Source organism: Lycorma delicatula, chromosome 1, assembly GCF_047948215.1.
Source record: "Lycorma delicatula isolate Av1 chromosome 1, ASM4794821v1, whole genome shotgun sequence".
NCBI classification, from domain to species: domain Eukaryota; kingdom Metazoa; phylum Arthropoda; class Insecta; order Hemiptera; family Fulgoridae; genus Lycorma; species Lycorma delicatula.
Window position 1 is genome coordinate 218171223 of NC_134455.1, and position 26591 is coordinate 218197813.

A 26591-nucleotide genomic window follows, 5' to 3' on the forward strand; every position below is an offset into this window, starting at 1 on the left:
TATGTTTTTATTTATTTTATCTTTCAGAGTGTTAACTATTTAAATTTTTATTTAGTTACAGATTTAATTAACAATTAATTAACAGTCCAAAATTGTTTCATGAGTTGCATTCAAATATTGTCATATTTAATAAAAAAAAATGCCTAGATAGTTCAATATACATTATTTATTTGATAGAGCTTCGTGGCCGGGTTAAGATTTCGTTATACTGAGTAAAATACAGAAGGTTTCGTAATTTTTCATACGGCTTTTTTATGTTCATATTTTGTTGATTTGACAGTTTGGAATTTCTCGATTGAGATTCCTGATCTTTCTAGGTTGCCGTCATTATATATTGGGTAATTTAAATAAAATTTCTAGTCGATAAAGAATTCCCTGCTTTCGTAATCCAGATGTTTAAAACCCAGAATTAATTTTGAAGACACTTCTATTCTCAAAACTTTCATTTAATCTTCTCTGATATAGTTTATTTGCCGTTAGAGTAAAAATGCAACACACCTTTCACGGGAGTTTGGCTGAACGATTTATAGTTTAATTGTATGCTTCCGTATTCTATACAATTCTGCGGATGAGCTAGTTTTTGTCATAAGGAAGCCTGAGCCTGTTACCAGGGTCACTTTTATTATCTAAAGAATCAGCGGATTTTTAGATATTTGAGCCGATTAACACAAAATCATTGATCAATAACTCATCCAGATTAAATATACCCCGATTTCCCGAGAAATAGTATTTGTAGGAAAGATTCTTACTGCATGGAGGGCCATTAAGTACTCTACCTTTGGTAGAGTTTTTGTTTCGTTTCGGAGTTCTCCCGTAGGAAGTTGCCCTTACTCATTCTCCTTCCCTTTTCTTTATCCTTCGTCCCTTTCATTCCTCGGTAGTTTACTATTGTGGCATGCGATAAAACACCCGGAACCTTAAAAAAATGTCTCTGCATATTTACCTAATTTTAAATTCTTCTTTCCTCTCCGGTGTCTATAGAAAGCCTAGCCTGCAGTTATAATGTTTATAGAGGGAGTGGTCGCGCCTGCAGAAACTTGTAAATAGTTACGAAAAGAATGTATTTTAGCTGTTTGGAAATCTGCACAATCAGTAAATTCCATCAAGCACGGCCATTTTCGTATCCGGTAAACTTTAACGATTTTGATTATTTAACCCTTTTTCTTTTTTCGATATCGATATCTCTTAAATTTAATTTCATTAAAACATTTATTTTCTGATTTTGTAACTTAATTACGAATAATCCTTTTTAATTTGCTTGTTTGCGTGTGAATATATTTATTATATTATGTATATCCTTTTTACTTTCTTGTACGAAGTAAAGGAAGTACTGTGATCGCGAAAAATTTCGGTTTTCAGATTTCAATGGAAATATCCATTTTGACCATCCTTGAATTCATTTTGACTAGTTCGGCGTGACGTCTGTACGTAGTACGTCCGTATGTATGTAGGTATTTCGTATAACTCAAAATCGATTAACCGTAGGATGTTGAAATTTTGGATTTAGAACTGTTGTAACATCTAGTTATGCACCTCCCTTTTGATTGCTATCGAATAAAAGAAAAAGCCCAAAATAAAAAAAAAAATAAAAAATTGGATTGTGGATGTTTTCTTAATTGGAGTAATAAGTTCTCATTGAGAGCTTTTTAACGATATGTCATAAGTGGTACTTATTTTCATTGGTTCCAAAGTTACAGCCAAATAAAATTTTAATTAATGAAGTATTTGGATCTTAGGGGAAAGCACATCGGTTCGAATCGGACTTCATCTCCTTTTCTTTTTAACTTTTTTAATTTAAAAATATTGATTTATTAATAATTATTAACTTCTCATTGTAAAAAAAAAGTACGATTAATAATAACCCAATAACAAAAAAAAAACATATAGAAAAACGTCAAAAGTTGTTAATGAAATAAAATTTTATGTACTTTATTTTAAAAAAATGTGTACCATAAATGTAATTCAATAGTCGTACAAGGAAGTCATGTGTTGTCCACATCAGATTTTTTTAAGTTAATGTTTTTTGTTGTTGAGATTTTGCAGTCATTCGTAAGATATGTATTTAAGAAAAAAATTTCTTTTGTGTAAGAAAATAGTTAAATTTTTCACTAAATAGTTTTGACTATTTTAATCATTGTTTCTGACATTAGAGATATTAAAACCGGATATATACAAGATTGACAGCTAAAATTAGTCGCTGGCGGCAACCGCTTTATTACGATGTTGTTTTAATGACATCACTAGCGAATGAACTCTGATCGATCTGTTACTTGTGTTGTATGTATTTCGTAATTCACAATAGAATGCGATACTCTCAGTTATTTATTTATTTATTTTTAATTTCTTTTCCCTTCTATTCACGTCTTTCATAATCCTTTTTTACACAAGTTTTTCTATTGTACCTGTATAATATATACTATTGTAAGATATCATTTGAATGAAGTTGTCGGATAAATGCCGTCTTTTTCTTTTTTCTGTCTTTTCTCTTTCTATTAATTTTGTTTTGTTAAATGTTATTAAGAGTTGTAATGATTTTTATGGATACAGTTTAATATCTGATAAATAAAATACTGTTTAACAATAATATGTACATTTTAAATGCTCGGATAAAATATACAAAATTACACGTTAAATTTTAATTAATTTTAAATAAATCAATTTATTTCAGTTTAAAAATCTATTTAAATAAGAGATATAAAGATTACAGAATAAACTATAATTAGAATAAAACACATCACTTCTTCTATTATTCATAGAAGAATGAATTCGATTAGTATGTCAATCCATTTTTCATCATTGAATACGGGTTATCAGATTTGTCCAGTTTTTCTTTTTGTAATCGTACTTTTTTCACCTTATAAAATAATTTAGTTGACTGTTATTTATGTGCAATTCTAACGTAATTTGAAAAATGGATACGTTTAACTTCAAGAATTCTTGTATTTAATTGCATAATTTTTTTTAAATTATAATATGGATGAACTATTTTCTAGAAAAATAAGGAACTTTGCAGAGGAGCGCAAAGTTAGATTTCTTATTATTATTTTAATAAACATCGTATATTTTCTTATCTTATACTCCGGTTTACTAATTTATGCATTTTTCCCTCTTTTCAGGTTATTGTTTTATTGCTTATCTTTCATTTTTTGATACTGTAGATATAAGGAAGAAAGGTTCTAGAATAATACAGGAAATAAATATTAAGAAATTATTTTTCTGAAAAATCAACGTAGAATCTAATTTAGGCGAAATAAATTAAATATGTCGGTCGGTCTCAGTACTATATTTTGATTAAAAATATCTTACCAAAATGATTTTTAAGTAGGCCTCTGGTCTAACTTAGTCCAATCACACTGACTTCGCCTCAGGTCTACGAAGCCACAAACACAACACAACACTATCAGTCAAACACGCGTGCCCTGACGATTTACTCGTCATACAAATCAGCTACTTCCTTCATTAAATGAAAATGACCACTATATGTACCTTATAATAACCTGTATTTACGCTATGTGTAGAGTGTAATTTGTAATGAAGTACTCATCTTTGACATCACGATTAAAATTTTTGTTTGTTCTTATAGCGAGTAACTTTAATGAATCTTTCATCTTGTACTAAGTTCAATATTTTTATAATTTCCAAGAGACTAGGTAACGATTAGATTACGATAAAATTGTATTAATAAAAGAATGAGCCATCTTGTTTCTTCAAGATAAGTGCACACTTTAAGACAACTTCAAAACCAAATAATGTTATTTAAAATGGAAATATTAGGCCCATTTTTCAATCCTCCGGGAATTTATAAATATAGCTAAAATTTTTAGTTAATCAAAGGTCACTTGTAGTAACTTTCCCAATTAGATATCCTGCGATTTTAACCGTATCAATAATTCCAAAACCTTTTTTTTAGAGAACGAAATTAAAACAGGAAAAGTATTTAGTAAAAGATGAAGGATAATTTTATGACGATACGGGATATATTTTCATCACAGTAACACATATGTTTTGGTAATGGTATTACTTATTCAATTTTCAAATACTACATTGCTTATTACAAAATTCCTTTTCAATAATCGATATATTGCTAATTAGTCAGGAGTAACTTAAATGATTTAAAGTATTCTTTTCATGTTTACGGAGAATTATCGTTACACCACTAAAGAATACTAAGTTATCGTCTGCAGGCAAAAGGTTGCATATCCGTAAATTATAGGCGATTTCTCTTTATCACTATAATGAGTTAAAAGGAAGTTCGTTTGAGATGGTAAAAATTATATAAACAAAAACTGATGGTTTTTTTTATACTAATTTTACTAGTAACTAGTTGTAACTAATTTTACTAGTTGTCGAACACAAAAACATCTAGAAAAGTTCATATTTTATTACATTTTTAAAAATGTATTTTTTTCCCTTTAGAATATGAACAAACTTAAAAACAAGCTGTCCATATGAAAACAAGCCATTCGTAAGAAACCCAAAGACAACAAGCCCGTGTCTTGATAGAAAATAAGATAAAGAACGCTGAGATTAACGTAAAGAGAATGTTAGAGAGCATGAAATAAGTAGCAGTTCTGTGGTATGAAACATTACGTATTGTGTTTTAGCCTATATTCAAACTAATATTAATATTTCGCAGGAAAATATTTTGAATGTCAAACCGACGTCAGGGTGTAGTTCATCATTATGCTATAACAATCCACTACCAATAATTAGTGACGAAACATTTTTCAAATCGTCAATATGCAATTCAATACTGCATTTTTTTATTTATAAAATATTTTACTTATTTAAGAATAATAAGATACTTATTATTATAATAATAAATATACTTATTTTAGAATAATAAATAATTAATATTTTACTTAAATAAGAATAAATAATGAGGGGCCACCAAAGAAATTACCTCTACAGATTAAAATAAAATAATTTCAAAATCTCTCTGTTTGGTAAACAGCAAGGCTTGAAGATACATAAAAAATCATACAGTTCGAATTGTAAGCCTGAATTAAAAAAAAAAAAATTCAGTTATTAATAAAATAAAAAAAATAACTTTATTTAAATACAAAAAATAAAAAAGCAATATTCCTTATTGTAACACGATCGACTTAAATAGTTCGTTCAGGTGTCTTCTCGATAACGTTTCGTCATTAAATTATGTAGAGCGCGACTCAGCCGCTTAATGTTATATTAGATGTTGTCCTCTGTTTCTTCTGGGCACAAATTCACTTTTCCTGCCACTGAAAGCAACAGCAAAAAAATTTTGATTTATATTTTTTTTATAATAATAATTTTTTAAATTAATAGGTTCTGTCGCCGATGAGAATATGAATTACGAAAATTAGTCGGAAAGAAAGCAGAAATCCTAACTTACTTGTTAAATATAACAATTCTCTTTGTAGTCTAATGTTTCTTTGCAATTTAAAGTTTGTAGTTCGTTTCTTTGCTATTTCAAAATCGATGCGAGGACCGTTCTTGTTCTCGGGAAAAAAGGCTGTTTGAAGCAAGAATGAAACCAGACACCATTCTTAATAAGAAAAAATCTGATTTGGACACCGCATGACGTCCTTTTACGTCTATTAAATTACATATACACATTTTTTAAAATGAAAGTACATAAACTTTTATTTCATTAATAACTTTTGATATTTTTTCATATTTTTTTTGGTATTGTTATTATTGAATTATTATTTATTGTATTTTTTTACAATCAGAGGTTAATAATTATTAATAATTCAATATATTTAAATTAAAAAAAAAGGAGATGAAGTCGGATTTGATACAATGTTCCTTCCCCTTGTGAGATCAAATATTTCATTAATTACAATTTTATTTAGGTACAACACTGGGACCAATAAAATAAGTACCACTTATGATATATCGTTGAAAAGCTGTCAATGAGGGCTTATTACTGTAGTTAAGAAAAAGTCCAAAATCCAATTATTTCGGATTTTGGGCTTTTTGGAGACTTTTGGTTCAGTCGATTGCGATGAAAAAGGGAGATGCAGAACTAGATGGTACAACAGTCCTAAAAACAAAATTTCAACGTTCTACAGTTAATCGTTTTTGAGTTATGCGAGATACATATGTACGTATAGCTTGTCCAAGCCGAATTGGCACAGATTTTATGAACAGCATAGCTGTATATCTTGCTGCCTAACGAGCACGGGTTTATAAGACTACTATTTTTTTATTTTCTACTTTTTAGTCTTTATAAGTTTATACTTTACAACTGCGCTAGCGCACAGGTTTGAGCGTATTTAATGAAAGATCGGATCGTTTTATGGAGGGTGAGTACATCCCAACCCCGTAGGGGAAGACACCCACCTAGTGACGTTCCAGTCGCCACATCACCCCCCCCCCCCCCGTTCATAGCACAGTTATGCTTTAACGGGAGTCGTCTATCGCCCTCTGACCTTTTACATCTCATAGTAATAAGCCTGGTCTCGTTGGGATGCCATCGATGTAAGTGTCTCGGTAGATATTTGCATTGGTGATTTATTAACTCAGCTTTTGCCTTCGATATAGGCCTCGTCCGGATATTTTGAATGTCCTACATCTGAACTTGCAAACCGAGCTCATGGAAGCACGAACCCCGCGCCTAGTTCTACATATTATGAGCCAATTTTGTGAATGTCTTGTAATTCGAGGCAAGTTAAACACAACAAACCACCAAAGGTGTTGATCGCAACAACGAAATTTAGCTCTAGTTTCCCTTACTGAAATCAACTTTAGTTCAAACCCCAGACTTAGGTTAAATAATGGACTCCAATCTGGTCCTCTAGGGAGAGGCGGACAGACCTTCTATTCCCAATCGGCTCCTACGAAGAATCCCGCGTGACATTCACCTCAATAAGCCATCGACGAGATGCCGCTACACCTCACGGCTGCATGGTATCCCATGCCCATCGGCAGTGCAGTCGCCGATCCGCCGACAGCTTTTATATTTTATAATATAACTAACCGTGGCTAGCTACCAAAGCGCCTACCTTCGGCCAATCAAAGGTGGCTAGGTTCCGCCTGGACCCTAGCCACCTAGGTTCCCACTCTACTAGATCTCCTCGGCCGTCCTGCGCAGGGCGAAGAATCGAAGGAAGCAAACAACAATTGCCCAATCTCTGCGAGTCCTCCAGTTGACTCGCAGATCAAAGAAGGAGTTTACTCTCTCAAGTTCCCTAACAACTCTGGTACGCTCAGCTTCGTACCGGGGATAGACATCCAGGATATGGTCCACCGTGTCATCAACCCTACAGTCCGGACACAAGCCGGAGTCAACCAACTTAAACCTAACCAATCTATCCCTAAAAGGACGAAAGAAATTGAGTAATATGCCGATCGCTCGCAACCCCCTAACATACTGGTATGGAAACCATACTGGTCATCTATCACATATGGTTAACCTACTATTAATGCGAAGGTACAAGACCTTCTCGAAAACCTTACCTACTACAGGCAAGAACGCCAGAGGACGGTAAGAGGAACTTACGGTGGGATACTTATCGCCACCTTTGAAGAGCAATTTCAAAACACCACGTTTCCAACACGCTGCGAAGTGCCCAGCAAAAAGCAACTTATTAAAACCCTAGTCAGAGGACCAACAATCACAAGCAATGTGCGAAAAAGGAGCTCCACTGTGATACCATCATATCCGGGAGCTTCATATCTCGGTATCATCTGGAAGCAAATCGTCCATCAGATGAGTGAGGACACGATCTTTATCTATAACAACACCATCCTCGGTCGAGAGAGCCGGCGGAAGAATGTCTTTTTGTGTTTATGACCAAGAACTCGATAAACAACACCCCATGTGTCTTTATATCCCTGCTCTTGCACAAAACACCGCCAGGAATCACGTTTAGAAGACCTAATCTTATGAAAATACTCAGTCCTCTTTCGACGATAATCCGCAATCAATACTGCACGTTTTTTTTTCCCCCCCTACTCTCCCCGACCGATATCCATTTAAGTATACTCAGTCGGGGAGAGTGTCCTTCTACTCAAAGGGGGCGTCCCTCACCCACCGGCTTTACATCCGGCACGGCAGGTTGGCCCCCCCCGGTCTTGGATCTTTTGTTTTATTTTTATTTTTTGCCTGCCTCTAATTCCCCGCGTTAGGGCCAAGGTCCGGCGATGCCGTCCCCCAGCCCCTCCGCAGGGAACTGGGTCTCGGTCTTTACGCCTATGCCTCTAACCGACGGTACCCACCCCACAAAGCGCCTAGACGCCCGCAGGGAGACACACCGCCGGCCGGGACTCGGTCTTTTCTTTTATTCCCATCTCCCCTGGAGTTCTCCCCCTTCGCAGGAACCCGCATACCAGGGCATACGGGCCCTCCACGGAGAGACTGTCCACCCTTCCCTACTTAACTTAATCACAGTCTACCGCCGTCTTCTTCCTTAGTTCTCAGGATCTCTCCAGCAAACCTTCTGAACCAGTCCCAGTTCTCTTGATTTTGTACCATCCAATTAATTAGATTATCTGGTGTTAATCGATTTGTTATAATTACCCTCCTGTTTTCAGCCCATCTAGGACATACAAATATAGTGTGCTCCGCATTATCTGTTTCCTCACAATAAACACATTGTGGTGTGTCCCTTTTTCCAATTCTGGCTAGGTACTGCCCGAAAGATCCATGCCCCGATAATAACTGTGTCATATAGAAGTCAACGTTTCCGCGTCTACTTCCATACCACCTACCTATATCAGGGATTAGTCTTCTAGTCCAATCCCCGACTCTTGAGCGTGACCATTCCAACTGCCATTCTTGCTCCAATTGAGCCGCTATCTCGTCTTGTGGTAGTCCCTCATATCTAAGCATCCTGCTTTTAATCTGCAGGTCTATTGTTAGAACCTCTGTTATTACGCAAAGCGCGTAATAGGACACCGTTCTGTAACTAGCGGCCAACCTCAACAGTGCAAGTCTATGCGCGCTTCTCAATTTTCCTTTATTCCGTTTAATACTAATTGTATGTCCCCAAACCGGGGCCGCGTATAATATCATTGATGTTGTTGCAGCAGTTATTAATTTCCTAGTTTCTATTTTTGGTGTTCCATGGTTCTGGAAGAGTCCTCTCAGAGCTTTGACCATTGGAGTGACCCTACTACATATCATATCGATGTGTCTGCTAAATTTCAAATTTTTATCGAGTATGACTCCCAGATATTTTGCCTCATTGACTTGCATAATTGGCTCTCCTCTGATATTCAAATTTATACCTCTAATAGGTCTTCTGCCGGAAAGGACAATACAACTGGACTTCCCTGGGGCTATCTGTAGTTGGCTTCTTTGTAACCATTCATCTATAATTCCTAATGCCAGATTGGCTTTGCATTCTAAGTTATCTACATCCCTATCCTCAACGAGGATTGCTATGTCATCAGCATAGCCAATTGCAGTAACTCCTTCAGGATAATTCAGTCTGAAGACTGCGTCATAAAAAATGTTCCACAAGGTTGGGCCCAGCACAGAACCTTGAGGAACGCCACCTAACATCTGGAAAACTGCCTTACCTTCCAAAGTTTTGATCTCAAGAAACCTTTGATGTAGATAGTGATTAACTTGATTTATTAGATATTCGCTTATTCGCATCTCATGCAATGCATCAATTATAGATGACCAGGGTACTGATCCGAACGCGTTCCTAATGTCCAGCATTATCACTAGGGGGATTTTCCTGGTCCTCCAGGTACCGCTCCTGCTATTTAAAGCCCAATTTTTAACTTTCTCTAAGGCATTTATGGTAGATCGGCCTTTTCTGAATCCATATTGTTGTGGCTGTAGACAGCCCTTTTCCTCAAGCTCTGCCCTAAGCCTGCCTTCTATCAGCCTCTCAGCCACCTTTCCCATATTATTAATAAGAGTAATCGGCCTATATCCATTATTTACCCCCGCCTTGGGTATAAAAACCGTCCTGGCTGCTTTCCAGCAGCCAGGAAAATTACAGTTTTGTAGACCATAACTAGCGAGATCCACAATTTCCCAGGGTATTATTCCTGCTATAGTCTTGATGATGGCCGCAGGTATACCATCCGGCCCTGGACTTTTCCGGTTTTTTAACTTTTTAATGGCCTCCATTACCTCTTGTTCTGTGAATCTGCCACCTTCACAAACAATTGTTTCCCTATTCAGATTTTCAGGTCTAGGGAAAAGAATCCTAACTTGTCGTTCCGCTTCCTCCTTACTCAACGTTGGCACCTGTCTACCTAGCCTTTTGGTAATTATCTTAAAAGCTTTCCCCCAAGGGTCAGTGTCAAGTTCGTTACAGAGCTCTTGCCATTTATTCCTCTTAGATTGCTTAATGAGAAAGTTAAGCTTTTTCCTGGCCTGTCTATAGTCTTGGGCAGCACGTCGACTTTCTTCATCATTACTATTCCTTGCTCGCAACCTCTGAGCAGTTCTTTTGTGACGCTGCATGATTTTCCTTTGGTCTTCGATTTCTCTGGTCCACCAGTACACCGGATGATATCTATTACCGGACTGCGGTATGTTAGCAATTTCCTCTTTGATTATTTCTTGAAATTTCTCCGGTTCTATGTTTTCACAGTTCCTAATCCTATTTGCCGCATTATTTGACACCCGGTGTATCTGGAAATCCGTTAATCTAGAGATAATATTATCCTGCCTTACCTGCCTTGGACAATCTCTGATGTTAATCAATACGGCCTTGTGATCACTACCAGTTTCTTCGGTAAGGACAGCAAACTCGACGGTATCTGCTCTAAACCTACTATCCACAATTACCAGGTCTATTGTTGATTGGTGACCTCTTGCGCTGTATGTAGGAGCCCCATCATTTATACAGCACGCACCCGTAACCTCCAGCAAGTCCTCGAGAATTCTACCTCTAGCATTTGTAGAATTGGCACCCGCTACAGTAGTTTTACAATTAAAATCTCCAAGCACTACCACTCTTTTCCGCGATCTGGTCATGATCTGCTGTAGGTTAAATATCTGGTTTTGATAAAACTCTATAGTGCAATTGGGGCTGATGTATGTACCCACAATAATCGTGTCACTTAATTCAATAGCTATTATTCCGTCTTCTCTGCTGTACAAGTTATAATCCACTCTATCGAATATTCTTCTGATGGCCACAGCCCCATTCCTGTCGGGTATCCATTGACCTCTGGCAGCCGAATACACATTAGGCTCCGTAGACACCAGAAAGTCGACACTGTATCTTGTGGCTATTTCCAGCGTCAGGTCTCCTGATAGTAGGCTTCTATTATTATTACTTAATGATATTTTAATCATTATGTTTATTGCAGCTCACACTCCCGGTTCTGTGTTCTGTACTTCTGCAATCGAGACACTTCATTGCTTGCCTACAGTCTTTGACGAAATGCCCCGTATTACCACAGTTGAAACATAAGTTGGTGCGGTCAGGGCCCCTGCATTCTCTTCTACCGTGCCCCATGCTCCAGCACCGGTAACATTTTTCGTTTTCTATGCGGATATATGCCCTACAGCAAACCCAGCCTACTCTCAGTCTTGCTGTTATTAACTTTGTTGCGCTGCGTTGAGTAGTAATTACTGTAGCATTTTTGGTACTACCGTATGCGTCTCTCATAGATGTTATTTGAAATCTCTCACCCGTTCCTAGGACTTTCTGAATTGCCTCTTTTAGCTCACCTTCCGTAGTATCTCCAAGCATGTCCTTAATGTGTACAACTGTTCTACGGTCTCCCTTGTTACGTATATCGACCTGAAGATCCCCTGCTCTATCCTTCAGCATTGCAGAAAACTCCCCTGCCTTCTGTACTCCATTTACCCTAACTTCTAGCTGTTCATCTCTACCCTTTCTTATAGAAAGAATTTCTCCAGCTTCCTCTACTTTAACTTTCTCTTTCATAGTTTTTAATAGATCAGCGTATGTTTTCCCTTGTGCTTGTACAACAATGGTTTTACTCTCGGCGACCGGTGGGGTTCCTCGCCTTACAGACGCCGATCTGGATCTTGGTCTCGCATTGTCACTTGGATTGGGGAGGACCATCCTTGGTAAGGTCTTCCCCTTCCTTAAAATATATATTACTATTTTCCTAATCAAAATGCCTGGAGGGCCATTTGGTATCACGAAAACTGAAGACTCAGAGTTACCCACTAGTCTTCTTAGTGCCTTAAGTACGTGTGACGCCATTTCCTTATCCCCGCAACTGGAGTCATAGATGACTGTGTATCTTGTACCATTAGTTGTGACCTTACTGTCTTCGAGTATCGTTGATTCCTGAAGAAACATTGCACCAGGCGTTGCTCCTGCATATATGCTGTTTGGTCTTATGCCATTCAAGTCTACAAAGTGACAACTACCCTCTCCAGGTTTTGCTGCGTTAACCTGAGTGATCCTGTTCATCACCCACCTTGACCATCTGGAGGGCAGTCTCTCTATCAATTGCTCGTCTGATAGATCAACATCCAAAATATCCGACATCTCGCTGTTATGATGACCTTCAGTCTGAGTGGTCTGATTACATGTCTCCGCTTTCTCTTCACACAGTCTTTGTAAGTCTTCATATATTTCTTTAAGTTCCCTTTCATGGGATTTGATTGCAGTTTGACTCCCCTTGCCAGTCATGTGTCTCAGTTGTGTGATTGCATTACCTAATTTGTAGGTAATTTCCTCAAGAGTAGGAGGGGTTTCTTTCTCCTCCGAAGAACCCGCTCTACGTCTTTTGGCTACTTTACCCTCGGTTTCCCTCCATTTATACTTTTCCTGGGTGCTCACCGTAGTATCCATACCTTCAGTGTCCACTGTGCCACTCTCTCTCCTTCCAGTTGCTCCCTTCGAGGATCCAGCCCCTTGTGAGGCTGTATCCTCAGGTGGGAGGGAGCTACGACGTCGCATGTCTCGAAATTGTACTTAGGGAACAATTCCGCATCCGTTGATACCCAAAAAAAAAAAAAAAAAAAATATATATATATATATAAATGATAGCTTGATAAAGTAAGCTACAGCAGTCTATCTTATCAAGAGATAACAACAACCGAAATTAATTAAATTAATTCCAATATAAAAAGTTTATCACTTGAATAATAATAAACAATATTATCAGTCGATGCCAGTTACAATTGTCTATGCCATCCACTACAGATAAGCTACACCCGAATTGAAAACAACTCAAGGTACACCACTACTAACTCACACTAACCACTGCGACCAGCAGTCAACTATGAACCTTATTGCCAATAGCAATAAGGCTACTCAGATAAAAAAAAATCAATAAAAAGGTTAGTCCGCAACCAAAAATCACCAAATTATATTAAAACACTTCCGAAAATTTTCCACCGTCGATTCCCAATTCCAAAAATCAGATATAAAACCGTTAATCCGAAAAAAAAACAGTATAAGACAGAGCGCACAACAATACGTCCGACCCCAACACAAGCTTCCACTCGACTCTAATACTGCACGCTGATAAGGATTATCCGTACGCTGTGCGGCTCTCCTGAGCCGGCAGTCTGCTTCATCGCAGTAAATTCCCGAGTACACCTTCCAGCTACTCTCTCTCAACCCGCACTTCTGGGAATAGAGTGTTCAGCGGCTTCAACTACCGCAGAAGAAAAAGTCTCTGCCAGGTCGTCTAATAGGACCTCGTCCAGACTTCGAGTAAAAACTCTTAGCCTGACCGCAAGAATGTTCGACAACTTGGGCCAATCCGCCCAAGTGCAGGAAGCGCCCCTGTTGAACAGGTACGTCACCCTTAAGGCATCGCGCAGCCCGCCTACCCAATCAAAAACTATTAGCCGGTGATCGCTTTCGCAATGATCGACTACCGACCAATTCAGAATCCTACCGGGAATATCCTTACCAATGGTAACATCAATGTTGGTAGGCTCTCCGCAAACCAACTGCACCGACGAAGGTAGTCAGCTCACCGGCTACATTGAAAACATACAAACTAATGCTGCGCGATGAAACCTTCGATTAATTCGCCGCCATCGTCCGTGATCCCACTGTGCGAAAGAAGCGATTTGGCATTCGCATCAACTCCTATAAGAATAGGACAACCTAACAACCTAACAATTCTATCCCATCTTTCCAAGTACTGTTCAGTGGGAGCCCTGTACTGAAAGTACGAACTAACTACAACCACGTCCAAATCATTCACGGCAAGCTTAACAACGACATGATGCGTGTTAGAGGCCTGCCGTATGAAGACACTATGTATAGACTTCCTGCACAGCACGGCGGATTTACTGTCATCTACGAAAAACTTATTCCAGCCTGAAAAACCTGGCACACACAAACCTGCCTGAAAAACTTTGACCACATACGGGTGCTGCCGAAGAAGAAGATCGAGGCCCCGTTTCTCAACAACCTCACCCAACTCATCTTAGACTGCATAGCCTCCCTGGGTATTAATTTTACCGAACCTAACCATCGAGAGAGTTGAAGTATCTCAACTGCTCTCAAGTAACAACCACACTCCTTACTATTGACCGAGTGCCTATGACTTTTGCGCAACCTTTTGCAGTTAACGCAAGACGGAGCCTCTTTCTTTTGCGGACAGTCATCACGCTTATGGCCCTCTTCGCCACAATGCGCACAAACCGACGCATACTTATAGAACTTGGCCCTATGGTGAAACCTACAACACTTAACGCATCGCTGCACGTTAAGGTTCCTTGACGCGACAGGATGCGAAATCTACGAAGATTCGTCCCTCCAACACGAATTTCTGATAGAGACCAGCCCCTATCTCACTCCGTGATACCGTAGGGCATCACGCTTACAAGCCACACTGATCCGTAAACGAACCCTCGTCCAAGTCAGTGTTCTGCTGTCGGATGAGAGACAGAACCTCATCATCGGAGAGGCTTCGTTCGATGTCAGGCACGATGACACGGGGCCTTCTCAGACGCTTGGGGTCTACTTTCACCTCAAGCTTCTTGACTGCAGGAGACTTCTTAATGACACGGACCGTCTCTTTATTTTCTGCAACAACTACCAGCGCTTTCTGGTCTCCTTAATGTCCCTAATATTCAGTTGATTCTGGTCGCCACGAAAGGCAGCCCGGAAATCTCGCTTCAGTTCTTTGCTTGTGGCCTTCGAGCCTTCCACCTTGTTCACAAACAGAACCTCCAGCTTCTTAGCCGCCTTGCTGGCTTCGCGTTTGGTTCGCAGCATGTCAGCGTAGCGCCTAGGCTGCGCTGGGGCCTGAACCACCTTGGGCTGGACTTTCGCCTCCTGGGGCTTGGAGGTCAAAGCCTCGAAACCATCTACTACCACCGTACACGTCTCTTTCATCTTTGGGGGACGGGGAGGAACCGTCTTCCTTGTTCCCACACTGACGCTGAGTTCCCACTAGTGCTGAGTTAATATAAATGATAATAAAAATTATACTGTGTATATTATACCGTAAAATTTGTTTTACCATTTATATACTGTCTTCCACAAGTAGCATATTATAGCCCCGCGCTAGCTAGGCAACTATTGCCTAGATAAGATCTGTGCCAATTCGGCTTGGACAAGCTATACATACGTACAAACATCACGCCGAAACTAGTCAAAATGGATTCAGGGATGGTCAAAATGGATATTTCCGTTGAAATTTGAAAACCGAAATTTTTCGCGATCACATTACTTGCTTTACCTCGTACAAGAAAGTAAAAAGGTCCCCGATTCGATATCTCAAATAGGTAAGAAATTAACAATGTTTTCGGAAGATTTTTTTTCTGTTTCCGCCATTTTCATACACCTAAATCTTTCTCGACAAATTCGCTAGTGTAAAGAACATCAAAATCCGTATGTTCTCGAATTTTAAGGTAACAAATAGAAAGTCTTCTGAATTTTACATGTACAGACTTTTTTTTTTTCCTTTAAACACCCCCAAAACAACCGGTCCTCGCCGCTAAGCAAAACACAGTCACCTCGGAGTGTCGTGGCAGCAGTCTCTGCCCACTCTTGCCAGCTCCCTTCTGGGGCTTTCCCACCAGGGTAGAAATGTACAGTCTTAGGTAAGTAGTCCATTCCTAGTAAAGCCAGTTATTTTTACACGGATTTGAATACTAGATCGTGGATACCGGTGTTCTTTGGTGGTTGGGTTTCAATTAACCACACATCTCAGGAATGGTCGAACTGACAATGTACAAGACTACACTTCATCTACACTCATACATATCATCCTCATTCATCCTCTGAAGAATTATCTAAATGGTAGTTACCGGAGGCTAAACAGGAAAAAGAAAGAAAAGGTAAGTAGTCCATTATCCATTCTTTGGAAGATTATGTTACTTGCATCTTGCTAATAATTACAACCTAATAATAATTGTACAAATGAGTATACAGTATTTTTCAAATATGTAGTATTCTCCAGTGTAATTTTTATAAAATTTTAATATCTCAAATTAATTTTTTTTCTAATCGCTTTCTATAATCATAATTTTTGTTACATAATGTTATTTATGAAAAACTCAAATTTTAAGTGGATTAACGTTTTGTAGCATAATGACCTTCTTTTGAAAGCAAAGTAAAGGAATTTCTTTGATACTTTATATACGATGTACAGTATATAATTCATTAAGTAAACGTGAAATATAATAAACTATTAATTACTTATTAACATTTGGTACGCTATCGAGTCATATTAAATGAAGAAATACCGTAAATAATGACTGTCGAAATAGGATGTAATTTTTGTCGCCGGTGTAATTGCCTGCCAATAAATTGTTATGTTGCCATTTTCGTTATAAAATGTTAATTTCTTAAAATTACATTCACACTACTCATTTTCGACTATTACACGATTTCAAGGCTTGCAATTGTAGTTGGTTGTTTTTTAATGTAAAAAATAATTTATGCAATCATGATTAGACAAAGATACGGCGAAATGATTATTTAAGAAAAGCACAAACAAGAGCTTGTTAGAAAAATTAATTTTATAACGTTAATTAGAAAAATAATAAATATAAAAATACTGTTACGCGTGTTTTTTTTAAGTAATTTGTGTAGAATGTAAATAATAAGTCAGCTAAAATTATTATGTAGGTTTACGTATTGGTATGCAAACTATCTATTATATGCAAACTTCTTATCTTTAATTATCAGTAGCAATAATAAGAATAATATTAATAACATTATTACATAATAAACATTACATACAATTTTTGTTTATATATTCAATTAGCGTGCATGTTTTACTTCTTGGTTTTTACGAGGGCAGAAACAACAACATTACATTACACAACAAATAAATTTTATAAATTAGCTATAATAATAATTAGTTAGTTCTTTGAAGTTGATGCTTTTTACAAAAATAAAATACTTCACAATTTTTAAGAAAAAGAAAACTCATTTTAAAATTCAGTTTAAAAAAATTAGCATTTTTAAGGTAGTTTTGTTGAAAACTCTAATACGAGTTTTTCTTTTTTGCTTTTCACGTAGAAAAAAAATATTTTTTTATTATTTTATGGAATAATGTTATTTAAATAAATTATGATGAAATCTAAATTAAATTGACTGATTTTGTTTACTTCCGCCCCATTATCGATAGAAGATTTGAAGTACTTATTTAACGCGTCTTTTTTTACCAAACATTAGGTTAAATTCTATTAGTTCCTGACTTACTAGAACGATACAAAATTATCCATTTTTGCAGTATACTAGTTCGTATTATTTGAGATATAATATCTTAAGAGTCCATTGAGGAGCATATAAAAGAAATGTTGGACGTTACAATGTATTAAATAATTTTTAAAAAATAACATTCGTGAGTAAAAATTAGAAAAATAAATTATGGTATAATTTATGTACTTCTGCAGTGTGATTCAGCACAATTTTAGTACGCGCTATGGCTTGAGTACGCGATGAATTTGATCCTTGATAGTTTAATGCTTAATAAAGTTGAGGGTGATCTTGTTTTACTCCACTATAATTTTTCTGTTAACTGTAGAAAAACTAAAAAAAACTTTTTTGATTACGTTTTAACACAAATCAATTTAAACTCTAAAAATGCGCAAAAAAATTTGAAATATGATATATTAACGTGCCTAATTTTTTTTACCTCAAAAAATATGGCCGTTTTAAATGCCCAAATAATTTCCCAGTTATCGGGAATTTTTCAAGAAATAACTACTTCAGGCAGTAATGACTGTTTTAGGCATAAAAGCAACTGGTATGTCCGTTGTGATAAGCGTTGTAAGAAAGTATGAAGAGTAACTGAAAGCAACAATTCAGTTACTGAATTGTTGCTATATCGAGGATGAATTATTGTTTCTATATTAAAATGTGATTAAAAATTTGCCTCCAGAGCGGGTTGTACAGTGACTCAAGCGAGAAAATGAGAGTCGGCACACCGTCTTACAAACAACTCTCTACGATACAATTGTTTGATGTTATAATACGATTCTTCGTAATAACGGTTGCTTTTTGATTATTGTATAGATTTTCTTACTCAGATCACAAAACGAACATACCACCGGATTTTAATTATTTTTAAATAACTATCCCTAATTAAAGTAATTATTGCTTGTAAAATGGACGGTAGAAAACTGGAAAACTGTTCATAAACTTGAAAATTCTTTGAGAACAATGAGAAAAGATTAGTTACCCGGCCATTAATAAATCATATTTTTTAGAATTTCTTTTTGCCCGTCTCATGTGTGTGTAAAAAATATTACTGAAGAGCATTTTACTTTAGTTTTTCTTTTTCAGTTTTTTAGGTCAAATTTTAAAAAACAGATTGTAATCGCACAGTTAACAGAAATCAAATTAAAAGTAGAACATCTCAATCGTGATTTGATATCTTTATTGTGAAGCTTCACTCTTATTAGCTAAAATATACAGCGGCAAGATTAAGAAAGTACTTTTCACCAGTCGTTGTAATTAAAATATTCAGTGAAATGCTTAGTTTAAACTATAGTTAAAACCTAAAAGAGCTGAATCCCTTATTGCCTCAAAAACAGTATAATGTTAGTATACAGATTAGAATGTCCCTTTGTTTGTTTGTACTGATGTTTTCTTAAATCTGGGGATGTATTTGACCGATCCGATTAACTGGTTCTTTTATCACTCTACTCGCTAAACTTTAGACAAGGATTTAGGGGTATAGTTATCTAGATATACATTCACATAATTATACTACTACTTCGTGAGCAGTAAACTTTAAGCCGAGAAAGCGTGCAGTATTGTACAGCTAATTTTTCATGTAGTAATATTTTGAGACTGATTACATCGTCTTCTTTAACAGATAGTTGTTTAATTCCCGCGAATCAAAAATATCTTTATATGTAATGTATTTTTTTTTTTGTGAGGAGGGCGTTTGAGGGCACGGTAAGGCCTTTTGGGGGGTGAAAAGGATGAACTTCTACTACGTCTACATAATTATTAACAGTTTTTGAAAGTAAAATACATTTTGAAAAAGAAAAGTTAAAATATCTCGGTACTACAAATATTTTTAATTTAGCCAGCAGGCCGGTGGTGGCTTTAACAATAAGTTTCTCAGGCGTGAGGATTTTGTCCAGCCTTTCTTTTCAAGATTATTATCTCGCCTCTATACTATTTTAAACTATTATCCTACTGTACCAACAATAATTTCATCGCACAGAAAACCAAAAATGTATGTCTGTAGTATATGGATATACATAAGTGTATATTTATATTATATTTATTTCTTTGCATGATTGCATAGAAAAGAAATATAATCAACATATATATGTTATTCGTTTTAAAAAGCGATTAAGAAATGAAAACAGATATTCAGTTAAAATTAAGTTATCTTCCGGTCAGTGTAAATTACAATAAAGCCAGTGACTCGGTGAAGGACTCTCTCGCCTTTCACCCGAACAATTTTCCTTTCTTTTTAGTTGCATCATTATTGTGTCACACGGTAAACGATCGTCATTTGATCTCATGGTTGCCAACACACGCACCGTTTTTGTCACACATTATTCTCCTTCTAGTCCACCGTGCTAGAACTCTATTTCTCAACTCTACTGTATTTTAGGCTGCTTGTTATGAATCAAACCGTAAAAATGGAGTACAGTATGCGGAGGCTTATTTCATTTCCTGTAAGCGTAAAACTGTTTTGGTCACCTCATGCAACGAAATTATGAGGCAGTTGTTTAATAAATATAATTTTATTAGAATAATTATTCGCAAATAATAAAATTTACATTAAAAACATTAATTTTATGAGGCAGTAGTTGAAGATAGCACCTGATCATATTTTGATATCTTCATGGGTGGTTATTATTAATTTCGATGGTGGTGTAATTTCGTGAACATATGATTAGTTGACTCCCTCAGTTAAAATTCAGGTGTCACGAGGTAATTACAGGACTGCTATGTTCTAAGGCACCAAACTAACTATTGAAGGATCAGTAAAGAGATGATCACAATTTTTCTATTTTTTAAAATTATTTTCATGTTAATTTTTATTACACGTCTTTAAAAATGTGGAAGGAAGTATTATAATTTTAATTTAGGAATAAGTTTAAATTTAGGTCTTAGTTTTAATTCAAAGCCGTTGAAGATATATGAAATCATTTAATTTGAAGTCATAGCATATAAAACGGCTTTTTTAATTCCTTTCAAATTGAGAAATATTATTGTGTGTAGTAATATTTTCACTGTGGGAGGCGGCTGACTGGGGGAACCCAGGCATGATCATTGATCCGGCGCACGCCCAACCGTCTCTCCACCCACACCTTGTGACATATCGACTGATGACTTATAGGACCATTGATACGACAGCTTCCACAACTTCCGTGACAGAGGGTCAACGTAAAAACCCTCTGTCACGAACCTTTTTCTTCGGTAACGAAGAGGAGGAAAAGCGTTGAGTTTAGCAATAAGGAGGAGTTCGTAGTACTAGAAGGAAGGATCGAACCATGCTTCCACCTAAGACTGGAGGATCTATTCCTAGGTATTTAATAATAAAGAAAAAGGGTGGTAACTTTTCTAAAATCAGCCTCTTCGTGATAGCTCGTGGGATCACCGAAGCAGTTGGAGGACCGGTTAAAGATACAAGGAAGACTGCGACTGGATTTTTTGTTGAAACCATTAACGGCGTACAGTCTTCTCTGTAATTAAAAGCAAAGAAGATTGGACTAATCGACAGGTTGTACCACACGGTACTCTAAATATCTCTTAAGGAGTTGTTGTGTGCAGAGATTTGCTTAACTGCACAGAGGATGAAATTGTTGAAGAACTTTACGGACATGAAGGTATTGAGTGTACTCGACGAAACAGAGAAGTTTTACCCTCCGCGCCATACGTATTAACATTTAACTGACCTAAATGTCCGGAGAAAATAAAGGTAGGATTTCATAAGCTTGATGTGCGTCCGTTCATCCCAACACCATTGCGGTGTTTCGGATGTCAAAAATTCGGACACACTGCTGCGAGATGCACGAGGAAACAGATTTGCACTTGTGGCAGTCCGTTGCACCCGGAAAATCCGTGTAGGGACCCACCGATATGTGTAAATTGTAATGGACAACATAGCGCAAGATCAAGGAATTGTCAAAAATATAAGGAGGAAATTGCGATTCAGGAAGTAAATACCGTTCAAAAGGTCAGTTATTTCGAAGCCAGGAAAATTGTGCATATCAGAACGTCAAAGGCCACGACTTATGTGCAGGTTGCTGCTGCTCCTGCCGTCACCGTCAAACATAATGATGTGATAACAGAACTGGCGCCAGTTTTAATGACTTTGGAAGACACAATTATTATTCAGAAATTAAAAAACCGAACATTTAGCGATAGCAGCCCAAAGTCGTTTAAAACAAAAGAAGACCTGTTAAAGTAACAGCGTCTGAGTTCTCCGAAAAATGAGCCTACAACTAACTCAAAGGCGACGCAAAGCCCAAAACAAATGTACAAACCTGAAACGAAAGTTTAGATTGAACAAATCCCACCACCGAGACCCGTGAAAATAGAAATACCTATTTTAGAAAAGGTTAGGGAAAGCTAAGATGGAGCCTCCGAAATCACAGAGGCATTTAGCTGAGAGGGCCAGACATTCGGCCGCCCCACGCGTTCTTGCAGTGATCACATCCAGTCTTGACTGTGATGTGCTTCTTGCTCCGCCAATGGAGCCGGTATAATCCGATACCGGCAGCAGGAGATCCTCCGCGGTTTCCACGGGAGGAACTGATGGATCGATGTCGGATGCATCGGACATCGCGGAATTCAACATCGAGGCTTTCAGGAAAATGGAAAAGAGCAAGAAAAAAGGATGGCCTAAAGGAAAACCACGGCGATAAATTTAAAAAAGGGAAAGCTCAAATATCGTAACTGAAATTTTTATAAATAAATGTAATTTAAATTTTTTATTGATATTTAGATATTTGAGATTATAAGTGTTTTGCGTGTGATGTTAAATGACACTGGCCTTTAGCTTTACACCCTTGTTTATGTTGTGTATTTTTGGAATTTTCAATAACCATTGACAAGTCTTTTTAGATGCTCTTTTTGACAAGACTAGTCCTTGACGATATCACTGGTGTTCTGTTTTCGGGGAAGAAAAGATATTTTGTATACTGACTATGTCGCTACAGTTTTGTACTAGGAGGATCTTTTTCTTTTTCTTTTTTTTTGTTGAAGGGGCTAATGACCATAGCAGTCGATGCCCTTAAAACCTAAAAAAAAAGTAATAGTAATAATAATAAATAGTGATTACATACAAAACAAAATTTAAAGTAATCGTCAGGATTCATTTTCATTTGAAAACCAGAATTTAGTCCCATTGACAAAAGTCATTAGCATGACCGCTAATCATAATACTTTGAACCACTAGTCTTGTATTAATAACAATACAATAGATAAGATAAGTATAAAGTTCTTTCACTGCAAATATATCTTTGCTGTTCACAAATAAAACTACCCTAACATTTCTGAATGAAATTTAGTATATTATCTCCTTCACTTATAGTCTAACAGTAACTTACCGAACCACTTCTTGTTTTCATGTATTGGAATTACTTGTGACGTCGCGAATTAATCGCGTTGAACTTGTAGACACTAGAAATTCACTGCTTCACTGACCTCTTAGTGAAGATCAGGATACTCCCGCTTCAAGCTCATATAATAACTCTGCTTAGAACTCTCCTCGCAGTCTAACTGTCAACGGGCTTTCCCCGGGGTATTTATACTCCTATCCTCTTTACCTGCAGGACCGGACCCAATTGTGAGAATGCTTGTCCGCCCTCATATTTTCCCATGAAATTCCTTCCCTGGTCCGGTAACTCTTCTCACGGAACAACATTTGTTTAGGTGTGTCAGCGGGCAGTATTGCAAAGGACGATTGTTAAATGGTCCTGTTAGTTTTACTAAAGGGGTTTCTTTTAGCTCCTAACTGGATCCTCCCATTATTATGTTTTCTATTACTTTCTTCTTAATTGGCAGGAATCCGTTACTCAGGCCCGTTATACCGGGTTTTGTTACAGTGCGAAGTCATACATAGAAATCCAGTTGTTAATTCAACCTTATTCGAAGTGCTAAAACCGACTTTTGTGTATTATTATGATTATTTGTTTTATTTAATGAATAACAACCTGAAATTAGCCGCAGATAACTTTCGAAAAACGGTAAAAATAATAACTCGGTTCATAATCTTTTAGCTTATGGTTTTTTCTAAGGAATCGTGAAAAGCAGAATTAAGTCATCATTAAATACGATATCAGGAACTTTAATATAATGGCCGGTGTTGCTATTGATTAACTAATGTGTTTATTTTTAATTATTTATAGTTTCATGGAAATAATTATTTCCATTTATTATTTTTTAATAAATATTTTTATTAAAAAATAATTATCATTGGTTTCTAATTTTTAAAATGTTGATTCATTATTCTGAACTTAACAAGCTATAGCGTTTACTCTAACAATATTCTTCATTTGTTTTACTGTCCCAAAACTTGCATTTTTTCATTTTTAATCAAACATTTTTCTTTAGGAATTTTTTTTTTTTTTTTTGGTTATTTTAGCTCTATGCTATTTCACACAAATCTTTTAGATTAAAGAATGTTATTAATACTTTATTTACCTCTAATACGTTTTTTAAATTCTTTCGTGTACATTTTTATTATGTTACATGCATTTGAATAAGATGTTAAGTAACATTATTACTGATAAGTAAAACAATGTGATCTTTAATTATTTCACTGCATGTTGCTGGCCTCTTTTAGTAGGCAAGTTCAAAGATCAACTGAAATCCTACCAAATCTAAATATTTTAATGAATGAAAAAATGAATTAGTTTGTCATCTTTGACTTAGAACACATAAATTTCCATTGTTTCTATTTGAAATCTTTTTTTAAAATGTCCCTTGTATTTCATTTATTATCAGGTAACAAAATATTAAATATTACATTTTAACTATGATATTAGCTAATTACTTCCTTAATTTTTTCTATCAAATATTATAAATATTTGGACTAAATATTATCAACATTAAAAGATTAAAACTTTATTATTTATATTTTCATTTAAGTCTTTGTTAAATAATTTAATAATTATTTTTTTAGGCATACACTGCAGAAGAAATGTAACATTCTAAATAGATTTTTTTAGGAGAATATTTCCCAGTAATTAGAAAATGATCTGTATTAAATTTATTATTTATATAAGTTTGAACCACATTCATTATTCTATTCACAAATGCTCTGAAAACTTATTCTTTTATACAAGTTTTTTTAATTATTAATTCTGAGTAACATGTTACTAGATGTTTTGCTTTTTTTTGGATTTTTTTCTATACAAAATCTTTTAATAATGTTTAATTAATTAATAACAATTATTTAAGTATACAGATCAACTTAACATTAATAATACTTAAATGCATTATGTATTTTATCTTTTTATTTCTTATAAAAACATTTTCTATAACAATTCTTTATGCTCTTAATTTAGATACGGCCTTCTGGGAGCTAGTGGATGTGGTAAGACTACCCTACTCAGCTGTATTGTTGGTCGAAGAAGACTAAACACTGGAGAGATTTATGTATTAGGTGGAAAACCTGGAACTAAAGGAAGTGGAGTTCCTGGAAAGAGAGTCGGATACATGCCTCAGGTAACAAGATATTTTAAACATAAACTATTGTATTTTATTGATTATCAGTACCAGTATCAATAAATGAAAAATGTTATCTATAAATGAATATCTAGCCAGTGAATAATCCATCAGAAATAATAGCTGAAATTTATTCTATTAAGTTTGAAAAAAGCTTTGGTAAGATTTTTCAAATTTTTTTATGGCATTACTAAAATATAAAATATTAGTAGTGCTTGAATAACTTCAGTAAAATTTATTACAGATATGCAAACACCTATACAACATACTTTTATGAGATGGAAGATACAATGATATTTTACACAGTAACTATGAGTAATTAATTACATTAAACAAATTACATTTATACCTAGAGGGCCAGTCACAGCTATTGTTTTTGTTTTAGTCTAATTTAAAAATCAATAAATGTACAAAAATTTAACCATTTCCCAAAATATATTGTACCTTCTTATCTTTCTGTAATAATTACAATTAATATCAAAGTTTACTTTTTTTAATTATGTCATTTAAGTAAGCTACACATCTGCTGCCACATATCTAGCAGCATGTTCAAACTTCATCATAACTTGTTCAAAAATCTCCAAACCAATGTTTTGAACTTCTGCTCTGTGTTGTTTTTTAGTTTGTTTAAAGTATATGAACAATTTTCAAACACTCATTATTTTAAATAACAGAGAAAGCAGTCTGCTACAGTAAGATTGCACCATCATATAGAAAGCCATAATCCTGGGATTTTCAGACCATTCAGTAATGGCTAGTACATTTAACTAGCATGTTACAGTTCCATTATGTGTTGATAGCCAATTTATGCATTTTTCTCAAAAATAAGGGTCAGTAACCCCAAACCGATCCACAGCACATCAGTTTGAAATTCATATGTTTTATGGATTTTCCTTAGATCTTTCATGAAAGTTTAGTTTATTAACATACCCAAAAAGGTGACAAGGAGCTTTATCTGACACAATGAATGAACTTAAAATATTCTACCTTTTATTGAGTTCTGTTTGTCTTGAGGCTGTTTGTATTGTTTGTTGTCAGGTTGTCTTGAAGTTGTCAAAAGATTATACTTTGAACGTATGCATAACTAAATTCAAACAAGCAATTCTTCAAATTAATGTCAGTAGATTTTCAAATGGAGCTGAATGATTTCTAATGAAACCATAGCAGTCTAACAGTAAACATTGATGTATTCATGCATGACCAGCATGAATAACATCAGTTATTCTTTTATTATTGTTCAGTGTTCACAATGAATTGCTTATTTCGTTGCAATATTACCAGGGGTTAAAATATTTTTCACTTAGCTTAAAATACTGTTGCAGGTTGGAATATTGCTATGTCATTAAATTTCAAATTTATTCCTTAAGAAAATTAGCATTTTACTTATTGACTTGTTCTTAAAAGGTTTCTACATAAAAAAAACCTTGTTTAAGTTTAAACAAATACTACTAGTCGACTAAAGTTATAAGTTAGTTCTGTTTATCCCTTCCACCACCATAGTTGAAATTCATCAAAGCAGTGCTTTCAATATCACTTATCAAATGTATCAGATTTGAATGGCCTCCTGGTTGAAAAAAAATTACA

General features: G+C 35.7%; 1 protein-coding gene across 4 annotated transcripts in view; it reads left to right on the forward strand.

Moving 5' to 3' along the window:
* snu (ABC-type transporter snustorr) overlaps positions 1-26591 on the forward strand; it is a 438101-nt gene that overhangs the window by 348822 nt on the left and 62688 nt on the right. For all 4 annotated transcript variants that reach the window (XM_075372561.1, XM_075372570.1, XM_075372579.1 and 1 more), the window contains one exon: positions 24848-25007. In XM_075372561.1, coding sequence (XP_075228676.1) covers positions 24848-25007 — 160 coding nt within the window. The remainder of the gene's footprint in view (positions 1-24847; positions 25008-26591) is intronic.